This window comes from Cyprinodon tularosa, unplaced genomic scaffold, assembly GCF_016077235.1.
Source record: "Cyprinodon tularosa strain WSP-4 unplaced genomic scaffold, ASM1607723v1 ctg243, whole genome shotgun sequence".
Classification (NCBI taxonomy): domain Eukaryota; kingdom Metazoa; phylum Chordata; class Actinopteri; order Cyprinodontiformes; family Cyprinodontidae; genus Cyprinodon; species Cyprinodon tularosa.
Window position 1 is genome coordinate 773,665 of NW_024038903.1, and position 17,593 is coordinate 791,257.

General features: G+C 38.5%; 2 protein-coding genes across 26 annotated transcripts in view; both read right to left on the reverse strand.

Moving 5' to 3' along the window:
• Positions 1-828: 828 nt before the first annotated feature.
• On the reverse strand, positions 829-2,235 carry LOC119785201 (la-related protein 6-like). Its single transcript, XM_038287672.1, has 3 exons — positions 2,166-2,235; positions 1,889-2,072; positions 829-1,788 (listed from the first exon to the last, which is right to left on the reverse strand). Exons 1-3 carry the CDS (start codon positions 2,180-2,182, stop codon positions 868-870), a joined length of 1,122 nt encoding a protein of 373 aa, XP_038143600.1. The 5' UTR covers positions 2,183-2,235; the 3' UTR covers positions 829-867.
• A 5,245-nt stretch (positions 2,236-7,480) lies between these two features.
• Positions 7,481-17,593, reverse strand: part of LOC119785202 (receptor-type tyrosine-protein phosphatase F-like) — a 271,065-nt gene continuing 260,952 nt past the window's right edge. For all 25 annotated transcript variants that reach the window (XM_038287677.1, XM_038287674.1, XM_038287678.1 and 22 more), the window contains 5 exons: positions 14,903-15,029; positions 12,898-13,023; positions 12,024-12,178; positions 10,224-10,359; positions 7,481-9,270 (listed from right to left, as the gene is read on the reverse strand). In XM_038287677.1, the coding sequence (XP_038143605.1) occupies positions 9,202-9,270; positions 10,224-10,359; positions 12,024-12,178; positions 12,898-13,023; positions 14,903-15,029 (613 nt within the window). In that variant the 3' untranslated portion in view covers positions 7,481-9,201. The remainder of the gene's footprint in view (positions 9,271-10,223; positions 10,360-12,023; positions 12,179-12,897; positions 13,024-14,902; positions 15,030-17,593) is intronic.

Genomic DNA, 17,593 nt, shown 5'->3' on the forward strand with positions numbered 1-17,593 from the left:
TGAGATTACATTAGTCACAAAGACATTGGCATTTGAATACACAAGAATGAAGAAAAAAACAAACAAAGAATGCTTTCAATCCTTATATGATTGGGATCCAAATGCAGCAGATTGAACCTTTTCCACTGGGCGTGGACAAGTGAAGAAACACATTCTGTTTAGGTTCGGGCAAGATTTTAAGGAAGCCCTCAATCAGTAACACTATAAACAAACCATTCCAGTGGAGGTGTCATTAAAACAACTGGAAATCAGGCAAAAACCATTGCTGCTAAGCTCTGCTTGCACAATGTGTGGTTTGAAGATTGGACAAGTTGCCCTCCTGCCAAACTGTCATCTCAACGAGTGGAAAGCTACTTTCCAAAGACCTCGAGTCTAAACAGACCTCTCTGCAAAAGATGCAGAGGGATAATGAGGGCTTTGTCTGAGGAAAGACAACCTCATTTTGTCTGAGAAAGTTGGTAAGGTAAATGGCTGCTGGCTGAGGAACAACCGTACCGGGCAATTTGCTGCGTGACCAGAAGAGCTCAGGCCGATGGGTGAAGATCCCTCTAATCTTTCCAAAGAACCTCTTCATGGCTTTTGGAAACCTTTTAATTTGGATTATTTTGCTTTAGCCCTTTCCCCCCCACCTTATTGCATGTTTTCCACTCTATTTAACTACAACCAATCTCAACTGTTTAAAAGCATGATAAACTGAACAAAGTGTCAGGAAATAATCTATTGAGCACAAGTATATGCTGCCCTCATCTGTCAGTGGTTCCTAACTACATCCAGAAAAGACTAAACATTCATCATCAGAACTTAATTTTTTAATGTAAACCTTTTTTTTTGTCTTCTTGTCACAGCTTCAGGCTATTTTCCCTTTGCTTAGTCTTGCTTCAGGTCTTCACTGAAGCTCTTCTCTCCAAGCAAGTCGTATTGTTGCCTTCTGGCTTGGAAGCCCTTGGTACCATCGGGGCCAAAGGGCTGACGTAGGACTATTAGTTTTAAGGCAGTTGGCTTCAGGTGCTCAGATGTCTCTGGCTTTACTGCAGCTTTGCGCTTCAGTACCCAGGGGCACAGAGAAATCTGTGTATTACGGTCTCCGGAGCAGCCGTTTGTCCAGCTGTACCTTTTAGTAAATCCATGCAATGACTTCCCACTGCAGCTGGAGTTATCCTGGCATGCTTGAGGAAGATTAGCTTCTGGATTTTCTTCAGAAAACTTGAGCGGTGAAGGAGGAGGCTTCTGGGCTAAAACCTGGCAGACTTCCAGAGCATCTCCCACAAAATATGCGCCTTCACCTTTGTTTTTCTCCCATGGTTTAAACTTGCCGATGCTCTGCATTGACTGCCATCCTAAAGACACAACAAACAAGCCCCTCTTGTCGATCTTCTTCTCCTCTCTGAGAGAGCTGAAGGCCCTACGAACAGACCCCAAACTATTAAACTTTATCACTGCACACAGAAGCTGTCCAAGCTCTTTGTGATGTTTGGCGTAGCATTGCAGCTCTTTGGGAAGCTCCTCTCCAGGATTCAGGATCCAGACTGAAGCAAGGTCACGTATAGCATCAAACCTCTGGAGGATGCTCATTAAGAGTGAAGGCTGCTCTGAGTTTGCAGCCTCTACCCTGTCCTGCTCCCTGGTGGTGTCCCGGACGAGAACGAACCGGCTGGTGGGGGAGCACATCAGCCACTGAGGAAGAGGCTCTTTGCGTCGGACTTTGGTACAGTCGTCGTTTAACTCCAGAATGTCTGAGTACTCCACGGCAGCCAGAGTCATGTACCAGTTAGTGGTCAGCAATCTTATCTGTGGCAAATATTTAACATTTTAGCTTTGTTTGCATTTTTTTTACTGGATTTTTCCATTCAAACTGCTTCAGCACATAAAACTACTAAGAGACATTTACCTTTTTCAGACAAGTGAGAAGCTTTAAACTGACGAAACCCTGCTTGTTCCTCTGAATGTGTTTGAGCAGGAAACCGTCCTCAGCCAGGTGACAGTCAGAGAACATCTCCTCCAACTTGTCTTTAATCTTCAGACAGAGTAACTCAGATCTGTGGTCCTCATCTTGGTTAGATTGGGCCCAAGTTCTGTGACACATTTCCCAACATGTGATTCAATATAGCCTACTGTAAAAACAAGCAGCATAGAGCAGACAGATGTTTGGTTTTAGATTTCCTTACCCATTTAGGTGAATCATAACACCTCCTTAGGATGCCGTTTCTGTCTTTTTCCAACCTAAATCCAGATATTCAGAAAGTAAAGGATTTTAAACTACTGCAGTGTTTCAAAACAATGTGCATAAAGTTTGTTTATCCAACCAGAGTGTTGCCAGGTGCGTGGTATCCAAAACAACATTTTGTAAAATGCTGCAGCCAGAATTCTAACCTACACAATGCAGCCCCACAAACAGACAACCTGCAGTCAAAACAATTTACTGCTGTAAATGAGCTTCATGTGGGCACGCTATTAGCTGTCATGAACTGAATATTATTAGGGCTAAAACTAAGCTCTGCTCTGCACAGCGGAGATAACAGCGGTGCACCGAAACAAAAGAGCAGCAACACCATTAGAGGTGTGAATGTCTGGAGTGCAGCTCCGAAGCTAAGTGCACAATTGAGTCAGAAATATGATTCCACTTAATTCCTATGTACACAATGCTGTGCAGTCTATAGAAGCATAAACATTTTGGAAAGCATATTAGTTAAATCTAGCTTTACGTTTTGTTTGTGTTCTTGTGTCCTGAGAAGCGTTATATCCCAGTGGGCAGGCCCTGCTACTGCATGCTTAGAGCAAAAAAGCTATAATTTACATTCATCTGCTATAAATAAAGTCCTTGTTTATTTATATGAGACATGTATGACACAGATAAGGACAACAGTCCATTTGCTGAAGAGATTAAGACAATAAATGGAGTACCAAACGCAAATATGTTAAATATGTATTTTACTCCAGTGGTTTTTAATCTTTTTTTAACGCTGAGAAATAAAGACAGTATTTTTTTATCGTGTTTAAATGGCCTTGGCGTTTCCATGGTAAAATACCAGAACTGCTTGAAAATATTATCAGACATTTCAGTGACTCATTCCTTAAGATCCCTCCTAAGGCGAGCAGCGGACTGAATCCACATTGTTTGTCATTGTCTCCTAAATGTTTTTCATTCCAGATCGTTTGCAGAAGGTGGCACATTTAGCACAAATCAAACCCTAATGCTCTGCTGGGAGAACAGCTTCAGAAGGAAGACGATGGGAAAGGCACACAGAGCTGAATAGCTTTCAAAGATTTTTAACAATTAGCAAAGAAAAGACTTTTTAGATTTAGGACAATAAAATTTGGTCAGGTTCTGTTATCTTGTTATCTCTTTGTAAGAAAAGGAAATATTTGGGGCAGGGACAGTTGTCTTGGATGGAATAAAAAACCCTTAATCATTTTCAGGACTTTTATCTCTTTTAATATTTTTATGAACTGTACTAGCTTTAACCCCTTATAGGAACATAAACGCACACTGTTTGAAGGTGAAAATGCAATAACTAGCCTCTCTGTTAATGTGGCTTGTCAGATGAGGCATGTAGGGCTCTAAAATGTCCCGGTAGATGACTGTTAACTGTGGACTTCAGACCCTCAACTATCATGTATTGCCTCCCTGCTCATGCTTCCAAAGGTAAGATCCCGATTTAAAATGTAAACTTTATTTTTTTTTTTGAAAAGAGGAATTTGGACCAACGAGGAAGCATCATCTCCATTTTCTCCTCCCTCTGGAGTTACATGCTTCTGAAGTTGCCTCTGGTTCAGGACTCGCACTCTGCATGTGTGAGCATCCACCTACACCAATGACCATTTGTCTTATCCTCGTTTTGTCAATGATTGTCTATTCGACTATTTTCCAAATGATTTTGTGACCCAATGATCCAGAGTGAAAGATGAGAGGCTCTGGAAACCTATCATTGGTTTTTAATGAATTAATTGGTTAAGGTGTGATATCAATTCTAATACTTAACACTTTCACAGTTTTCTAATCCTTTTCAGTAAGCCATACTCATAAAAAATAAAATGTAAAGCATTTTTATATTAATTTGCAATATAAATAGTGAGTGCTCATAGAGTTCATTTTTAACTAAGGTTCTCCAAAGAGCTTTAAATTATGTTGTGATGATGGTGGTGGTCTTCATTAAACCTACAGCTGCCTATGGGAACACTGACATAAGCCAGGCTGGCGTACTCAGGCGGCATCATCCTGCCCTCTAAACAACTGAAGTGGGTAATGCAGGTGAAGCATCTGCCTGAAAGGGGACGGCAACGGAGAAGTACAGAATTGTATCCAGTAATGCTGTCAACTATACAAATATTTAAGTTATTTTTTATATTATTATTATTATATTATTTATTTTTTTTATATTAAATATTGCAGATTTCTTTTTTTGTTTTATTTACCTGTGAATCATCCTTCAGTTAACATATTGTAAGATTTCTGAGTAGAAAATGCTTACATAGCCTCTAGCTTAGCATATTAGGGATATTTGAAAAGGGAGCATACTGGATAAGTTGGGTGTTTCAAAAATATAAAATTCAAATAAACATGACTAGTTTTTTTATGCTAAATGTGGTTAATATAGACATTTATTCAGATTAATAGCTAATTAAACCATCAATCTGCAGCATCAGTTATAGTTGTAGATGTAACAAACCAGCCTAACAAGCTGCCTCCGTGTGTCTCTGTTTTACTGATGCCCACATAGTTTGTGAGGGCAGATCTGAAGGTTTCCTCTTCCTGCTTCTTTTATTAGTAGTTTCTTCAATATTCCACTCAGTCTCTTCGAAGGCAGCTTCAGTACCATAAGCAGTGTTTTTATCATAGTTTGGACATCTATTGTCTAGAGAAGGGGTCTGCAAACTTTGATATCCATTTTGGCCTGAGTCCAGCTAAGTAAAACTTGTTTAGTTCTGGAAAATGTTACATTATTTTTTAAATAAAACACAACATTTTATTTTTGTTAAATATCTGCCATAAGAAATGTGTTGCCATTTTAAAGAAAAAGGAGTTTACTTTATTAGTATTGTTTGCTTTCTTAAATAAGGAAAATAATAAAATGATTCATACAGTTGAAGCATGGATTTTTTAAGGGTATTATTTGATATAAATAAAAATAATAACAATAAAGCAAATAGTTTCCAATCTAATTAAAGGAAAAGTAGCTCCAAATAGTCAATTTTTTTTCTAAAAAACAGAAAAGCATCTAAGACTGGTATTTGTTTTTACAGTACATTATTTAGTTCTTTATATCATTTTTAGCCACCTCTCGGAGCCATTGTAGAGGGTCCAAACAGCCACATGCAGCTCTGGAGCCGCAGGTTGCAGACCCCTGGTCTGGAGCCTTGGTTCCTAAACAGCTTCAACCTAATTGGTTTGTGGAAATAAGAACAATTTTACTGCACAAATCTCAGCACTGCATTTTTTCTGTTCCTGCGTAATTTCAGTCCTTTTAAAACTAGTAGCGGGTGGATTTAATATTGTATTTTTTTCTCTATGAGTTATCCAGGACTCAGGTCATTTTGAACAGAACTAACTCCTATGTGTGTGTTTTAAAGTTTCTCTGGTAACAGCAGGAAACATTTCATACTTTGTCATCAGATTAAGATTTTGCCCACTTCTTAGTGGTGCACGGAAACAAATAACATCTTTTTTTCCGAAAGGACAGCTCAGCCACATCAGACATGTGACGTGAGCAAAGACAAAAACACAAATGATGCCGTCTCTGTGATGGGAAATCACCAGAGACGCTCTTTAGGAAATGACTAAAACCATCTTTATGAAAACTGAGCAAACTGTGCTCTGTTGAGGCAGACTGATAGATGTGTCTGAAAGCTCTGAAAAAAGTTGCTTTTGGGAGGTTGAGGTAATTGTGTCCATTTGGCAAATCAAACAATTTTTCTCTTAGAAACTGTCAACTGAGCCCTCCATACACACTGGCTCAGCTTTTAAAGCTAGGGCAAAAAATCCTTAAAATAACTTTCCTTTTTATTGCAGTTGTAATAGAAGTAAAGGTTTACCACAGTTTAACGGTGAGGTTTGGACGTTCTTATTTTTTTTTTTACCTCCCCATGCATCTTTTTAGAGCTTCAAAACTAAATCCAATCATTGCACGCAATATCCCAATTACAAAGGATTGCTTAATTACAAGTAGAACAGTTGGGCCAACATGACCATAAGTAAAACTCTTAATTCTACTGTTTGTATCAGTTCTTCTTTATTCACATTCATTTAGTCAGCTGTGTGTTGTTAGTTTTTATTGCCTATGAGAGGTTTCAGTGCTTTTTATATCCACCACATATGTTAAACTATTTTTGTCATTGCTATAAAGTGGCCATAACAATGAAGAATACATGTTGTCTGTTAATGACAAGAACCCCTTTTTTGCATTTTGTTAATATTTCAATATAAAGTCAGAATTAATAGCTGGTTGAATAGCATTTGATTGAGCTACCTGCCCCTATATGAATATATATTTAGCAGCTGATGATTGGTGATTTATCATAATATTTAACAATAGCATAGGAAATACATGCCTATTTTGGTGCAGTTCATATTGGTGGGATTAATTAGGATCTTCTGCCAACTTTGTTTCATACTTTGCTTTGAATGTAGAAGGAATTAAATTGTTTGCTTACCTCACTAGAACGCCATGTTCTCGATTCCCTTTTTGAAGGATGGTTAACTGACAGGTCCCTACTTATTTTTGTTATATGTGCATTTTAAGGTTAAGCTTTTCTTGTTAACAAAAAAATAATCATAAAATCTGGAACAAGAAGTCATTTTGCAAAACAAAAACTTTCAACAAACAAAAAAAAAACAATAACTTAAATGCGACCAAATTATGGGGCGAAGTATTACGGCCATTTTAGATAAAAGAAAAGAGTAAATCTCTTATAAATGCCTTTTTAAATTCACACATTTTCCAGAGAAAAAAAAACAGAAAGTTGTCTTATGTTGAAAAATAGCAAATTTGTGGAGGAAAAAAAAACAACAGAAATGTCACTAATTAAAGGATTTTTTCAGAAAAATGCAAATTTACAACTTTTCAACATCAGACATTTCAGAATATGTGAAATTAATCTAAATAGTTCTCTGGCAAAAATCTAATTTTCCTTTTTTTACGTAAATATACAATGCCTTTTTCTTTAACAATTGTATCTTAAAGTGTGACTGTTTTTCCAACTGAATAAATGAACTCAGAGTTTTCAGACTGAGATAATCTCAATGCAATAAAAGATTAACTACATTTCAAACTTTCTACACAAAGAAAACAAGCTCATTAAAAACCCAATAGAAGCATTCTTTTTGGAAATGATCAACAGATGAATGAGATAAAACGCTCCTGCGGTTGTTTTGTGCAGAAGCAAAATAGGAAACCATTATGAGGTGATGATCTTCTGAGGGAAAATTTGACCGTGCTCGTTTTTATAGCACTTCTAAATCAAGAATCAAGGCATCCAAAGCCGCTCTTTTTACAAAAACCCAATTATTTAACTTTATTAACATCAAGGTTTTTCTTTTTCATCAACATGTGATTCTTTAGTTCCAGTTCTTTATTAACAAATAGAAAACAGACTGTGTGTACAACAGATTGAACCCCTACAGCACTAAGCATTCACAAGGTAGAAATGAACATTTTTTTTTATTTTTACCAGCGTTTTTTTAAGTCCCCCCCCTCCCCCGCTCGATCCAATCGGATCTGAAGCTCCAGTTCCCGCAGCTCATGTTGTAGAGGGTGTGTGCTTTCCCAGTGAAGAGTTGTTGCGTCTGATGATGGTTGTGGGGGGGTCGGGGTTGTGCTGTTTCCTCATATGGACAACCAGCTGCTGAAGTTACAATGGTAGTACAGTAGATACAATGGTGTCTCCATTAATACACACTCTAGGACAGCAGGCTCTGCAGTGTCTCTAGGTAGATCAGCAGAATTATTCCTTTTTAACAATATATTTTTGAAGCTGTGTATATATCTATGTGTAATCGTACATATATAATCAGTCATAATTATATATATGCATATATATATATATATATTTATAGTTCTATTTCCGTATAAAATAATATCAGGTTTCAGTCCAAAGAGCTGAGTTTCTGTCCCTCTGTAGGAATGGTTGATTCTGTACAAGTACCGATGCTGATGGCTCTGCTCCCCAACCCATAAGCAACCACTTCTGCTCCACGTCGCACCAACTCCTCAAATCTGACTAAGCTTGGCAGCAAGCGAGGTGATGGGGAGTGATTTGAAGAGCATCTTGACTTGATCCAGAGATCAGGAGTTTGTATTTTCCCCTCTCCTTTCCCTTTGGGTACAAAAGTCTGCTGTGTTCTCCGCTGTGGAGCATGAAGGCCTCAATGCCATAGGCTTCTGATGAAAAACAAACTTAAAAACAAAACAAAAAAATTATTATAAAACAGAAATGTGCTTCTCGTTTCTGTGCACATCTTGGGACTTGTGTTGATCTGCTGGGATAAGAGGGACGACTACAGCGAGTCTGTGTTCTCCAATCAAATCGCCACAAATGTGATTTTCGTAACGGCAAGTGAAAAGGCAATTCGAGTATTTGAACTGTAAGCGACCAAAAGCAACCTTTAGAACATAAAACAAACAAACATCATGTGATAAAAGAAACCTGACGGCAGCTTAGAAAACGGTGGTCCTCGTTAGTTTGGAGGAACATGTTAAAAAACACGTTCCTGTGTGCTAAAGTAGCCTAAAATCGATTATGAACATAAGAGCAGTTTCAGACACAAAGAGAAATGTCAGGTGTTAAAATGATTAATAAAAACATAAAAAAGTATACTAAACAATAACTGGTGATAATTAATCATATTGACAAAATGAACAAACTGAGGATGAAAACAGAGAGGACGCCTCTTTGTGCTACCAGTAGCCTTTGACAATCAGGGAGGTTCGGCTTCCATAGGAGTCTGCTCTGTCTGTACAAGAGTTGGGATGTTTCTGGCAAAAGTATTGGCCGGATTGACGCATTTCTCTATAAGTGGCTGAAAAAAACGCTCAACGGATGAAGGCAAGTTCGTCCCTTTCTCCAGCTCTCTGGTAGCTGTGATACGGGAGCCAGGGCTCGAGAGTCGGGGTGGGGGTCAAGTGATCGGTTGGATGGTGGCTGAAATGGGACACTTGGCACACTCCTGAGAGGTCTGTCCGGGGAATGCTGCCTCGGTGGGAGTGGTTACGTTGCATAGTGGTCAAAGCTTCCCAGGTACTCCAGTGCGGCCCTGTAGCACAGCTGGTACTGGTCCTAAAGGGAAACAGAAGGAGGCAGTGAGAAATTATTATAATTTTTCATCATTATTGACATTTAATGTGAAAAACCAACACAAAGTAGAGCATAATAATTCAGCACCCTTTTATCTCAGATACATCTAAACAATACAGTATTAGCCACTTATTTATAAAGGTCTATTTGCTTATTATTCGAGAACATTAGGGAACAAACATAGAGACCAAAAAACACGTGTAAAATTTCCTAAAAACACAAACTTCACTGTGTAATAAGGTAGTGGCAGCATCATGCCATGGGAATACAATGCAGTCCTTAAAGAAAGCTGCTCAAGGAGAATAAGATGGATTTAAGCTAAAAGTTTTAGATGACATGTTGTGAACTGGTGCTTTATTAAGGAACTGATTTGATTTGAAAGACCTATATCTAAATATTCTTAAATGTAAAGAATTTGTGGCAAGACATAAAGTTCCAGTTCCTCACACAGTTTATTTGAGCCTGGGGTAAGAATGAGCACATGTTTCCATATTCAGTAGAGAAGTACCCTAACTTAGAAAAAAGTGTTCTTCTCTTCCATTTAACAATTTTGTGTTAATCTATCAAATAGATCCCAGTAAAATACAATAAATTTTGTAATTTTAAGATGTAATAGTCCTGATAGGAAAGCGTCTGTAAATCAAATTCACAGTAAGACTGTTTCTTTTAATAACCTTTCTCTGCTACATGGTGAATCTGAAAAGCTCCCATAATACCTTATGAGTTTGTTGTGGGATTTCTGATGCAACACTAAATCCTCTATTAAAGTGGGATTTGTCACTAAGTCTTTGTTTTTGTGCAGCCCATCCTCTAAAGGAGGAGATATCGGACAGTATCCGTGTTAAATCTCAAACCTGCAGCCTACGACATTAACTTTCAAACAGCATCCTGTCTGAGTGAGCATTAAAGTCTGAGCGTCAGCATGTTGTCCTGACCTCAGTCTGCACCATGGCAGGCCGCTGGGTGCGGAGCGTCTTCACCGTCTGGAAGAGGTCCACCACGCCCTCGTACCTCATCCGCTCCAGGACGATGCTGAGGGTGATGAAGACTCCGGTCCTGCCTACCCCGGCACTGTGAAAACACACACAGACATTCATTACTGCTTTTAGCATGAAATTAAATCCCAAATGATTGATGCTGAAAGTTTCCCTGAGTTTTAAAATAACAACTACTTAAAAGTAACCTTTTATTTGAATGTTATTACTGTTTATTTAGTGAAATATGGAGGAGGAGACACTGCAGCTCACAATACAACACATAAAGTTTAGCATAATTAGCGAGTTGAGTTTGAATGATGAATATTGAGCAGCCTTAGTCAGAGATGATGAGTTTGGGAGATTTTAAAAGATTAAAGCCCGAATCAGCAGCTGAGATCATAAGAGCCGACTGTATTTAAAAGGTGAAGCAGAGCTTCTCCTGTCGGTCTGCTCCTTTTCTAATCCTCGTCTGATAATCTCACTGCTTGCTATCTATAAACTTCATTTTAATCCTCACAGTTTGAGCCATTCTTTCATTCTGCTCCCCACTTTTAATGACATGTTACCAAACGTAAATAACATTTTATTCTGTTGAAACAGCCAATTTAAACTTTTCCCCAGCTAAACCCCAAACTGTCACCCGGTTGGAGAAAAGAAAACCTTTTTCTGGAAGCAGTGAGGCTCCATTCTGTTAAGAATCAGAAACTCCATGACCACCAGCGGCAGCGTCCACAGGACAGCAAGTTTCACTCAAGACGAGTGCAGGTGAGTGTTTTAAGGCCAAGCTAACTGCTGTGGGTTTGTTTTATGACCCAAGTAGGAGGGATAACAGAGAATGGGACTGAGCTTGATTGCTGACACTTAAAGATTATTTCTAGCTGAACAATCTCAGGCAATACAAGACATGGTGTAACATTTAGCTCCTGGAATAGCCTGAATTCAGTCCTGCTGAAAGTTTGAAAACTTTGTTAAAGGGAGAGTTTAATAAAGCAACATAACCATTTCAAATGACCTTTAGATGAAATGTGGTGAAGGTAACAGAAATGCACACAGCAAAGGTAAAACCTGTGACAGGCTGTTAAACTACCTAGAAAGGAGGGTGTACTGTATGTACTTTTATGAGCCGGTATCCATAATGGTATCCCGAATTCCACCACGTTTCTGTTTTAGTGAAATTATTTCCTTTGAGGTAAGGATGGATCGAATAGAGTCCAAAGTGTATAAAGTCTGCATGTATAAAAACCTGTTTCTAAACCTGAAGCTATTTTCTGTTTATATCTCATTGAAATCAATGGAAATTAATCTTCAGATTAGAGCTGAAACAATTAATCTGATTCATCGGATTAATCGTAATTAATCGATTATTGAAATAATCCTCAACTAATTTAGTAAATGATTCATGGTTAACTGGAGTATAGAGACTCTTAAACATGCCATTAGCTGATAGAGCGACCAACTTTCAGCAGTAATTATACCAAGATTATAAAAGAATACATAAACATTTCGCATTTAAGATAAAACTAATATGAAGTGGAAAAGTTTTAGTTTCCCCTGGTTTCATTTCATAAAAAAATCTTCTTTTAGGAATCTTTTACTATCTGATTATTAGTCATTAATTGAAAAATATAATCGTCAGATTAATCAATTTGCAAAAATAATTGTTAGTTCCAGCCCTACTTCAGATTGAATTATCCAGAAAATGGCAGACCTCTAAATGTTAGTATCCAATTAAAAACTGGAGTTAGGCGTCTTTCTTACCTGCAGTGTACAGTGATTGGTCCGTCCTGTCCAAACTGCTCCTTAGTTTTGTGCACTTGTCCAATGAAATCGATGAAGCCCTCTCCAGTTTTTGGCACTCCCTGTTCGGGCCAGTCAGTGAACTGGAATTGGCGGATTGTTCTGGATTGTCCATCCTGAGGGGCACATATATGGATTATCAGTACGCCCTAAACATCTCTGGTCTCTGGCTCTAATTTTCAGAAACCTCCCTCAAAACAACCTGTTTTGGTTTTTGAATCTAACAGAAACATCTAATCTTCAAAATTAAGATTTTTTAAATGTGATTTAAATAAAGCAGGCAACCTAAATCAGTGGATTGTTTAATATATATTTAAATGAAGCTGCCTATATGTTTGCAGAGGGCTGTGAAAGCATGGGGAAAAAAGAACCTATATGTATATAAAAGAAGAAGTGGATGTAGGACTGGAGTGTTGCAGCCGTGGGAGCCTTCAGATGACACTGAAGTGTATTTATAGCACATTGAAACTACTGCATCACAGGGAGTTCCAGTGCTGGCCCCCTCAGGGACCGAAGGCTGTGCTTTTCATGTATTTTCACAGCAATCACACACATCCACACACACACCCACAGACAATCTACAGAGCAGGCCTGTTTCTAAATCTGGGTGAACGCGACACATTCATTGGGTGTCATTCTGTCAGGGGGAATAACACGGGCCATGTTCTGATCACCTTTGTATATTTCCTAACATTTAGCACCTCTGCTGGTGTTTTGGACCTAAAATGAAGATAGATTCTGGTTGGATGCTTGGATTTCTCAGAAAAAAACTATATGTATTTTAAAGGGAGCCAACAGATATTGTATTTTTTCTCTCTCTCTGAGGGAAACATACCCTGGCATCTGTGACTTTGAACTCTCTGAGGATGTACTGAGGCATGTTGTACTCGGCCATCGGATCCACCACAAAGTACTGGTACCTGGCGGATCGCTCTGCTGGCCAGTACTGATGGCACTTCTCCTGCAAGCAAAAAAAGAAAAAAACTTTAGGGTTAAAAAAAAGAAGACTTTTTTAAAAATTCTACTTAATGACTGCCTGGTAGGCAAGTGTGGGTTACAAGAAATTATGAATCATTTTCAGATTTATCTTCAGTGACATGATATTTATATAATGCTTTAGTGTTCTTAACTCCAATCATGGGGGATTTTATTTCTATCAGCTGTGCTCATAGTTAAGAGGGTGATAACAGCTCCAAATTACAGCTGAGTAATGTTAGAATCACATCAGCAGAGACAGCTAAATTTGTTCGATGGGGGAACAAAATGGTTCTGCAGATGTTCTCTTTAGGAGTGGTTTGAGGTTTTGGTAAATGTCTTACTTTTCTCATGATGTATGCAGGCTGAAAACAATTATGGACCTAAAAACAGCACCTTGCAAAAGTGTTCACCCCAGTCCTTAGACAGTATAACTCACAGAGGTGCACCCTGAGTCTTTGCACTACAGATATATGCTGGAATACACAAAGAATCACTAGGTGGTGGATTTGCATGAAGATTTCGGGATGCTTTCTTACAGAAGGGATGGGGAAGCTGATCAAGCTGACGAGAAGAAGAAATGAGCTAAATATGGGACAATTCTAGACAAAAAAACTCCAGAAACTTCACACTGTGAAACAAGGCGGTGGTAGGATGGTGCTGTGGTAAGAAAGGGAAGCTGGTAGGAAAAGATCCATGAATTAACAGCCATCCCTGGAAGACTTATTCTGTGGGAACATGTTTCTATAGCAAAAACTGGTCAACTTTAATAGCGAGATAGAGAAAAACCTAAATATGGGCACTCCTGAAAAAAAAAGAACAAAAACAAAATAAAAACCAACAATGAATAAATTATCTCCCAATATGAGGCTGCATGTTCTGCATAGACACAAAGTAGTCCTCTAAAACCTATGGTAGGGCTCACATTCAGCATCCAATAGGATAATGGTTTGATAAAGCATATTCATGTCACAATGGCCAAGCAAAAGTAAAGAGTCGAAGGTTCTTTCGACACACTTAAATTCTATTTAGCCTTAATATGAGCAGGTAAATGATATGGTCTACCAATGGAATGCCTTACAATCAGATAACTGGATATTATGCACTGAAAATAAGTGACTGAAATTGTTTTTTTACGTTTTAAAAGTAAAATAATCTTATTCCAATGGCAAAATGTCTCACTTACCTTCGTAATTCAAGAAAAAAAGGTTTCAGGGGCTGTTTTTGCAGTTCAGATGTAAGCATTTTAAAACCCTTTCATCATTTTCCTCCCACACCCTAATCATGCGGCACTTTGCTTTGTTCTAACACATAAGGTTCTAATAAAACTGAAATTGATGGTTTTAAACCAAAAATAAAATGTGAAAAACATTCTAGCATGGTACCGAAGACCTCCAAAGATGAAACAATCTACTCTTATTTATGTCCCTCAGCAGGACTGGGAATAACCCTAAAACCAGAAAGTATTTCCATCCTAACGATGCTCAAACACTTCCAGCAGACATGGTGGGTATGCAAACACAAAAAGCCAAAGCAGAATAAACCCTGACTTAACCAGCCTCATTATAAGGGTCAGTGTATGGGAGTTATCAGCATGCTTGGAATGCACCCAGATATTGACAAATCTGACACCGGAGCGGCCCGGTTTGAACCCAGACGCGTTTCGAGCTACGCTGATAAGGAGGTAAACTTTGAGCCGCAGTTATTGTTCAGGTCTGGAATGAATTAATATTTGAGCAGCGCAGCGAAGCAGCTTAGCAGAGGAGAGCAGACGCATTAAAGATGGCTATCGCCCGCTTGAAAGGGTTCCCTGGCCTTACAGGTGGCGTATCTGTGGGGTTTAGGGTGGGAGGTTTTTGCATTACCCGGCCCATCTCTCGTAGCTTGGTGAGCATGACCACGATGGTGGAGTTGTGCTCCCACAGCATCCTCCAGAAATCCTCAGTGGTCTCAGCCAGTGGGCCCTGCGTGGCAATGTAGGCTTTCTGCTGTCTGAAAGTCCAAACACAGAAGGGAGGAGAGAGTGAGCATTTTGGGAAATCAATCTAAGCTTTATGGCACTTCTACAACAGATATTATAACACATATTAAAAAGCTTTAACTACAGGAAGAATATCAGGCATCCTGCTCTAGAAAAGTTACTAAATGCCCTGAACTATACTCCAGTCTGCCACATTTGGGTCACCTAATAGGAAAACCAAAGGGAATATAGATATATAACTAATCCAATCAGTCCAAATCTCTTTAATTTTGACCCAACAATAATAAATCCTTATATTCCATTTCTAACCAAATAATAGTCCTTTAACCTGTTAAGAAGTAGCTCACACAGCAACTTCAGCATCACTAAGCAATGTCTTCCCACTCCCTTTGAACAAACACCTTTTTTTTCCAGTGTCATCTTTTTTCCCCTTTTGTTTCTTCATAGTTATATCTTAAATAACTTATGTAAAAAAATTAAATAGAATAAAATCACTATTATTTCATAAAAGCATTACAAATTGATATGGTCTTATTCCAACAATGCATGATTATTTCCCAGTACTGTTACAGATGTGACTATTTACTGCAAAGAATCTAAAAGGAAATGAATCATTGTAGCCTTTTTAAACAGTGAGATCTCATGTGTGAAGACTCATCCGTCCCAGAAAAAAAATGTATGGTCTAGAGTTAATCAAGACATTAATATTTATCAATATGCGTGTTCAGTTGTGAAGTAACTATCTAAAAATTAAGTGCTGCTTTTATATTCTCGCTAAGTCTATGATAAATTCCCTAAGCTCATTAGGATATCAAGGAAATGCTTGATGGCATAGAGCCATCACAATCAGGTCAAAGCCTACAATCATTCTGATTGTAGAGCAACCTTAACCCTGCCCACTGACTTACTATTTTATGAAGTGAATTAGTCATATACTTTTAGCAGAGCTGCAGAATACATAAATGGAAATATCAAAGTCTGCCTAATTACAGAGGATTTATTAGTCTGTAGATTTGTTGCCTGTCATGCATGAACACCTTATAAGCAGATAAATGTATCTGCACACTTGGATGGACTTATACTCCCCATTATGTTTAAATATGAAAGAACTACAGCTGAAAGAGAATAGCAGAGTGATAAATATACAAAGAATTAGAAGAATCCTGAAAATGGGGGCTGAGCAGACCTGTTTTATTTGTTCTTAAACTCTAAAGGTTTGTGGAGAAGCAGTAGTGAGAGTGAGCAAAAGATACTGTAGCTCTTGTACATCATATACATGGTAAATAATTTATGGTAACTGTCCTCCTCTTTGAGCAATTCAAAGCTTGTATAGATCCATCCCCTCTCTCTGTCATTCCCTCTTTGTAACCCAATCCTGCATTAGGGAGGGAGGGTACTTGATCTGCTCACCAAACTGGAGATGAGCTCATCCTCTTAGATACTATAGCAGTGCTGCTGTCCTACGTGACTTTGGTCCAGCAAAGCAGTTCTGCTAATAACCAGCAGGTGGCAGCAGTGCTCCTATCACCAGCGAGGGGAATCAGAGGAAACCAATGCACAAGTGCATGCATAATTGCACACAGACTCACATGTTTGCAGCACATGTAAACCTGCATCCAGGTGTAGGTATTTATCCAAGCAGCAGCTCTGCATGTATATTCAGATGTGCTGCTGCTGAAGCAAGCACATACCCAGAGCCGTGGCTGAACAACTAATGAAGGTGCTGCAGGCGAAGCACTAATATGGAACCGAGAGATTAGAATATGCTCAGGGCCTCGCTGCTACAAATACAGAGAAGAGAGGATACAGGAAGAGACAGAGTCAAATTAAAATTAGGAGGGGAAAAAAGAGATCTACAAAGCACAGAGAGGAGGTGGAGGGAGCGGTAAAAGAGAGAGCCGTGGCTCTTTCTAGCTGGCCATCACAGTGCAATGTAGGTCTCTGAGCTGAAGATGGGAGGAGAGGAAGGAGAAGAAAAGGATGAAGGAGAAATCGTCCTAAACGTCACAAACTGTCCACTTTGTTGCTTGCAGACCTTGTGTTCTTGTGCCTCAAATCTAAAACTCATTGATTTAAAAAGGCAAAATATTCAGATATTTCATATTTGGTAAACGGAATATTTCTGTTGTACAAAAACAGATCACATTATAAAAGGGGTCCAATCCTACCCACATCTCACCCACAGTACTTTTCTTTTTCTTCTAACCGTCCCTATTATTATTATTAATGGTCATTTATTTACTATAAATGAAACATGTGCAACTTCATTTATTGCTGACTTTATTGCAAACATTTTTAACATAAACATTTGTAAATGTTTTGTCATCTTTCGAATAACTGTCCAATTCCAAGACAAGTTATCTAAATATGATGCGCTTTTCTATTTGATTAAGTTGAGATTATATTTTCAAATTATCTAAAAAAGCCAGTGTTAAATGATCATAATAGTGGATTTTAATGGGTTGCATTACGGTTGGCGTAAAACTACCATCTTGTTTTTCTCTTTATATTCAAACACAAACTGACCATCAGAGAATAACATTTCTATCCTCTGTTAGCGCCCCCAAGTGGCCCA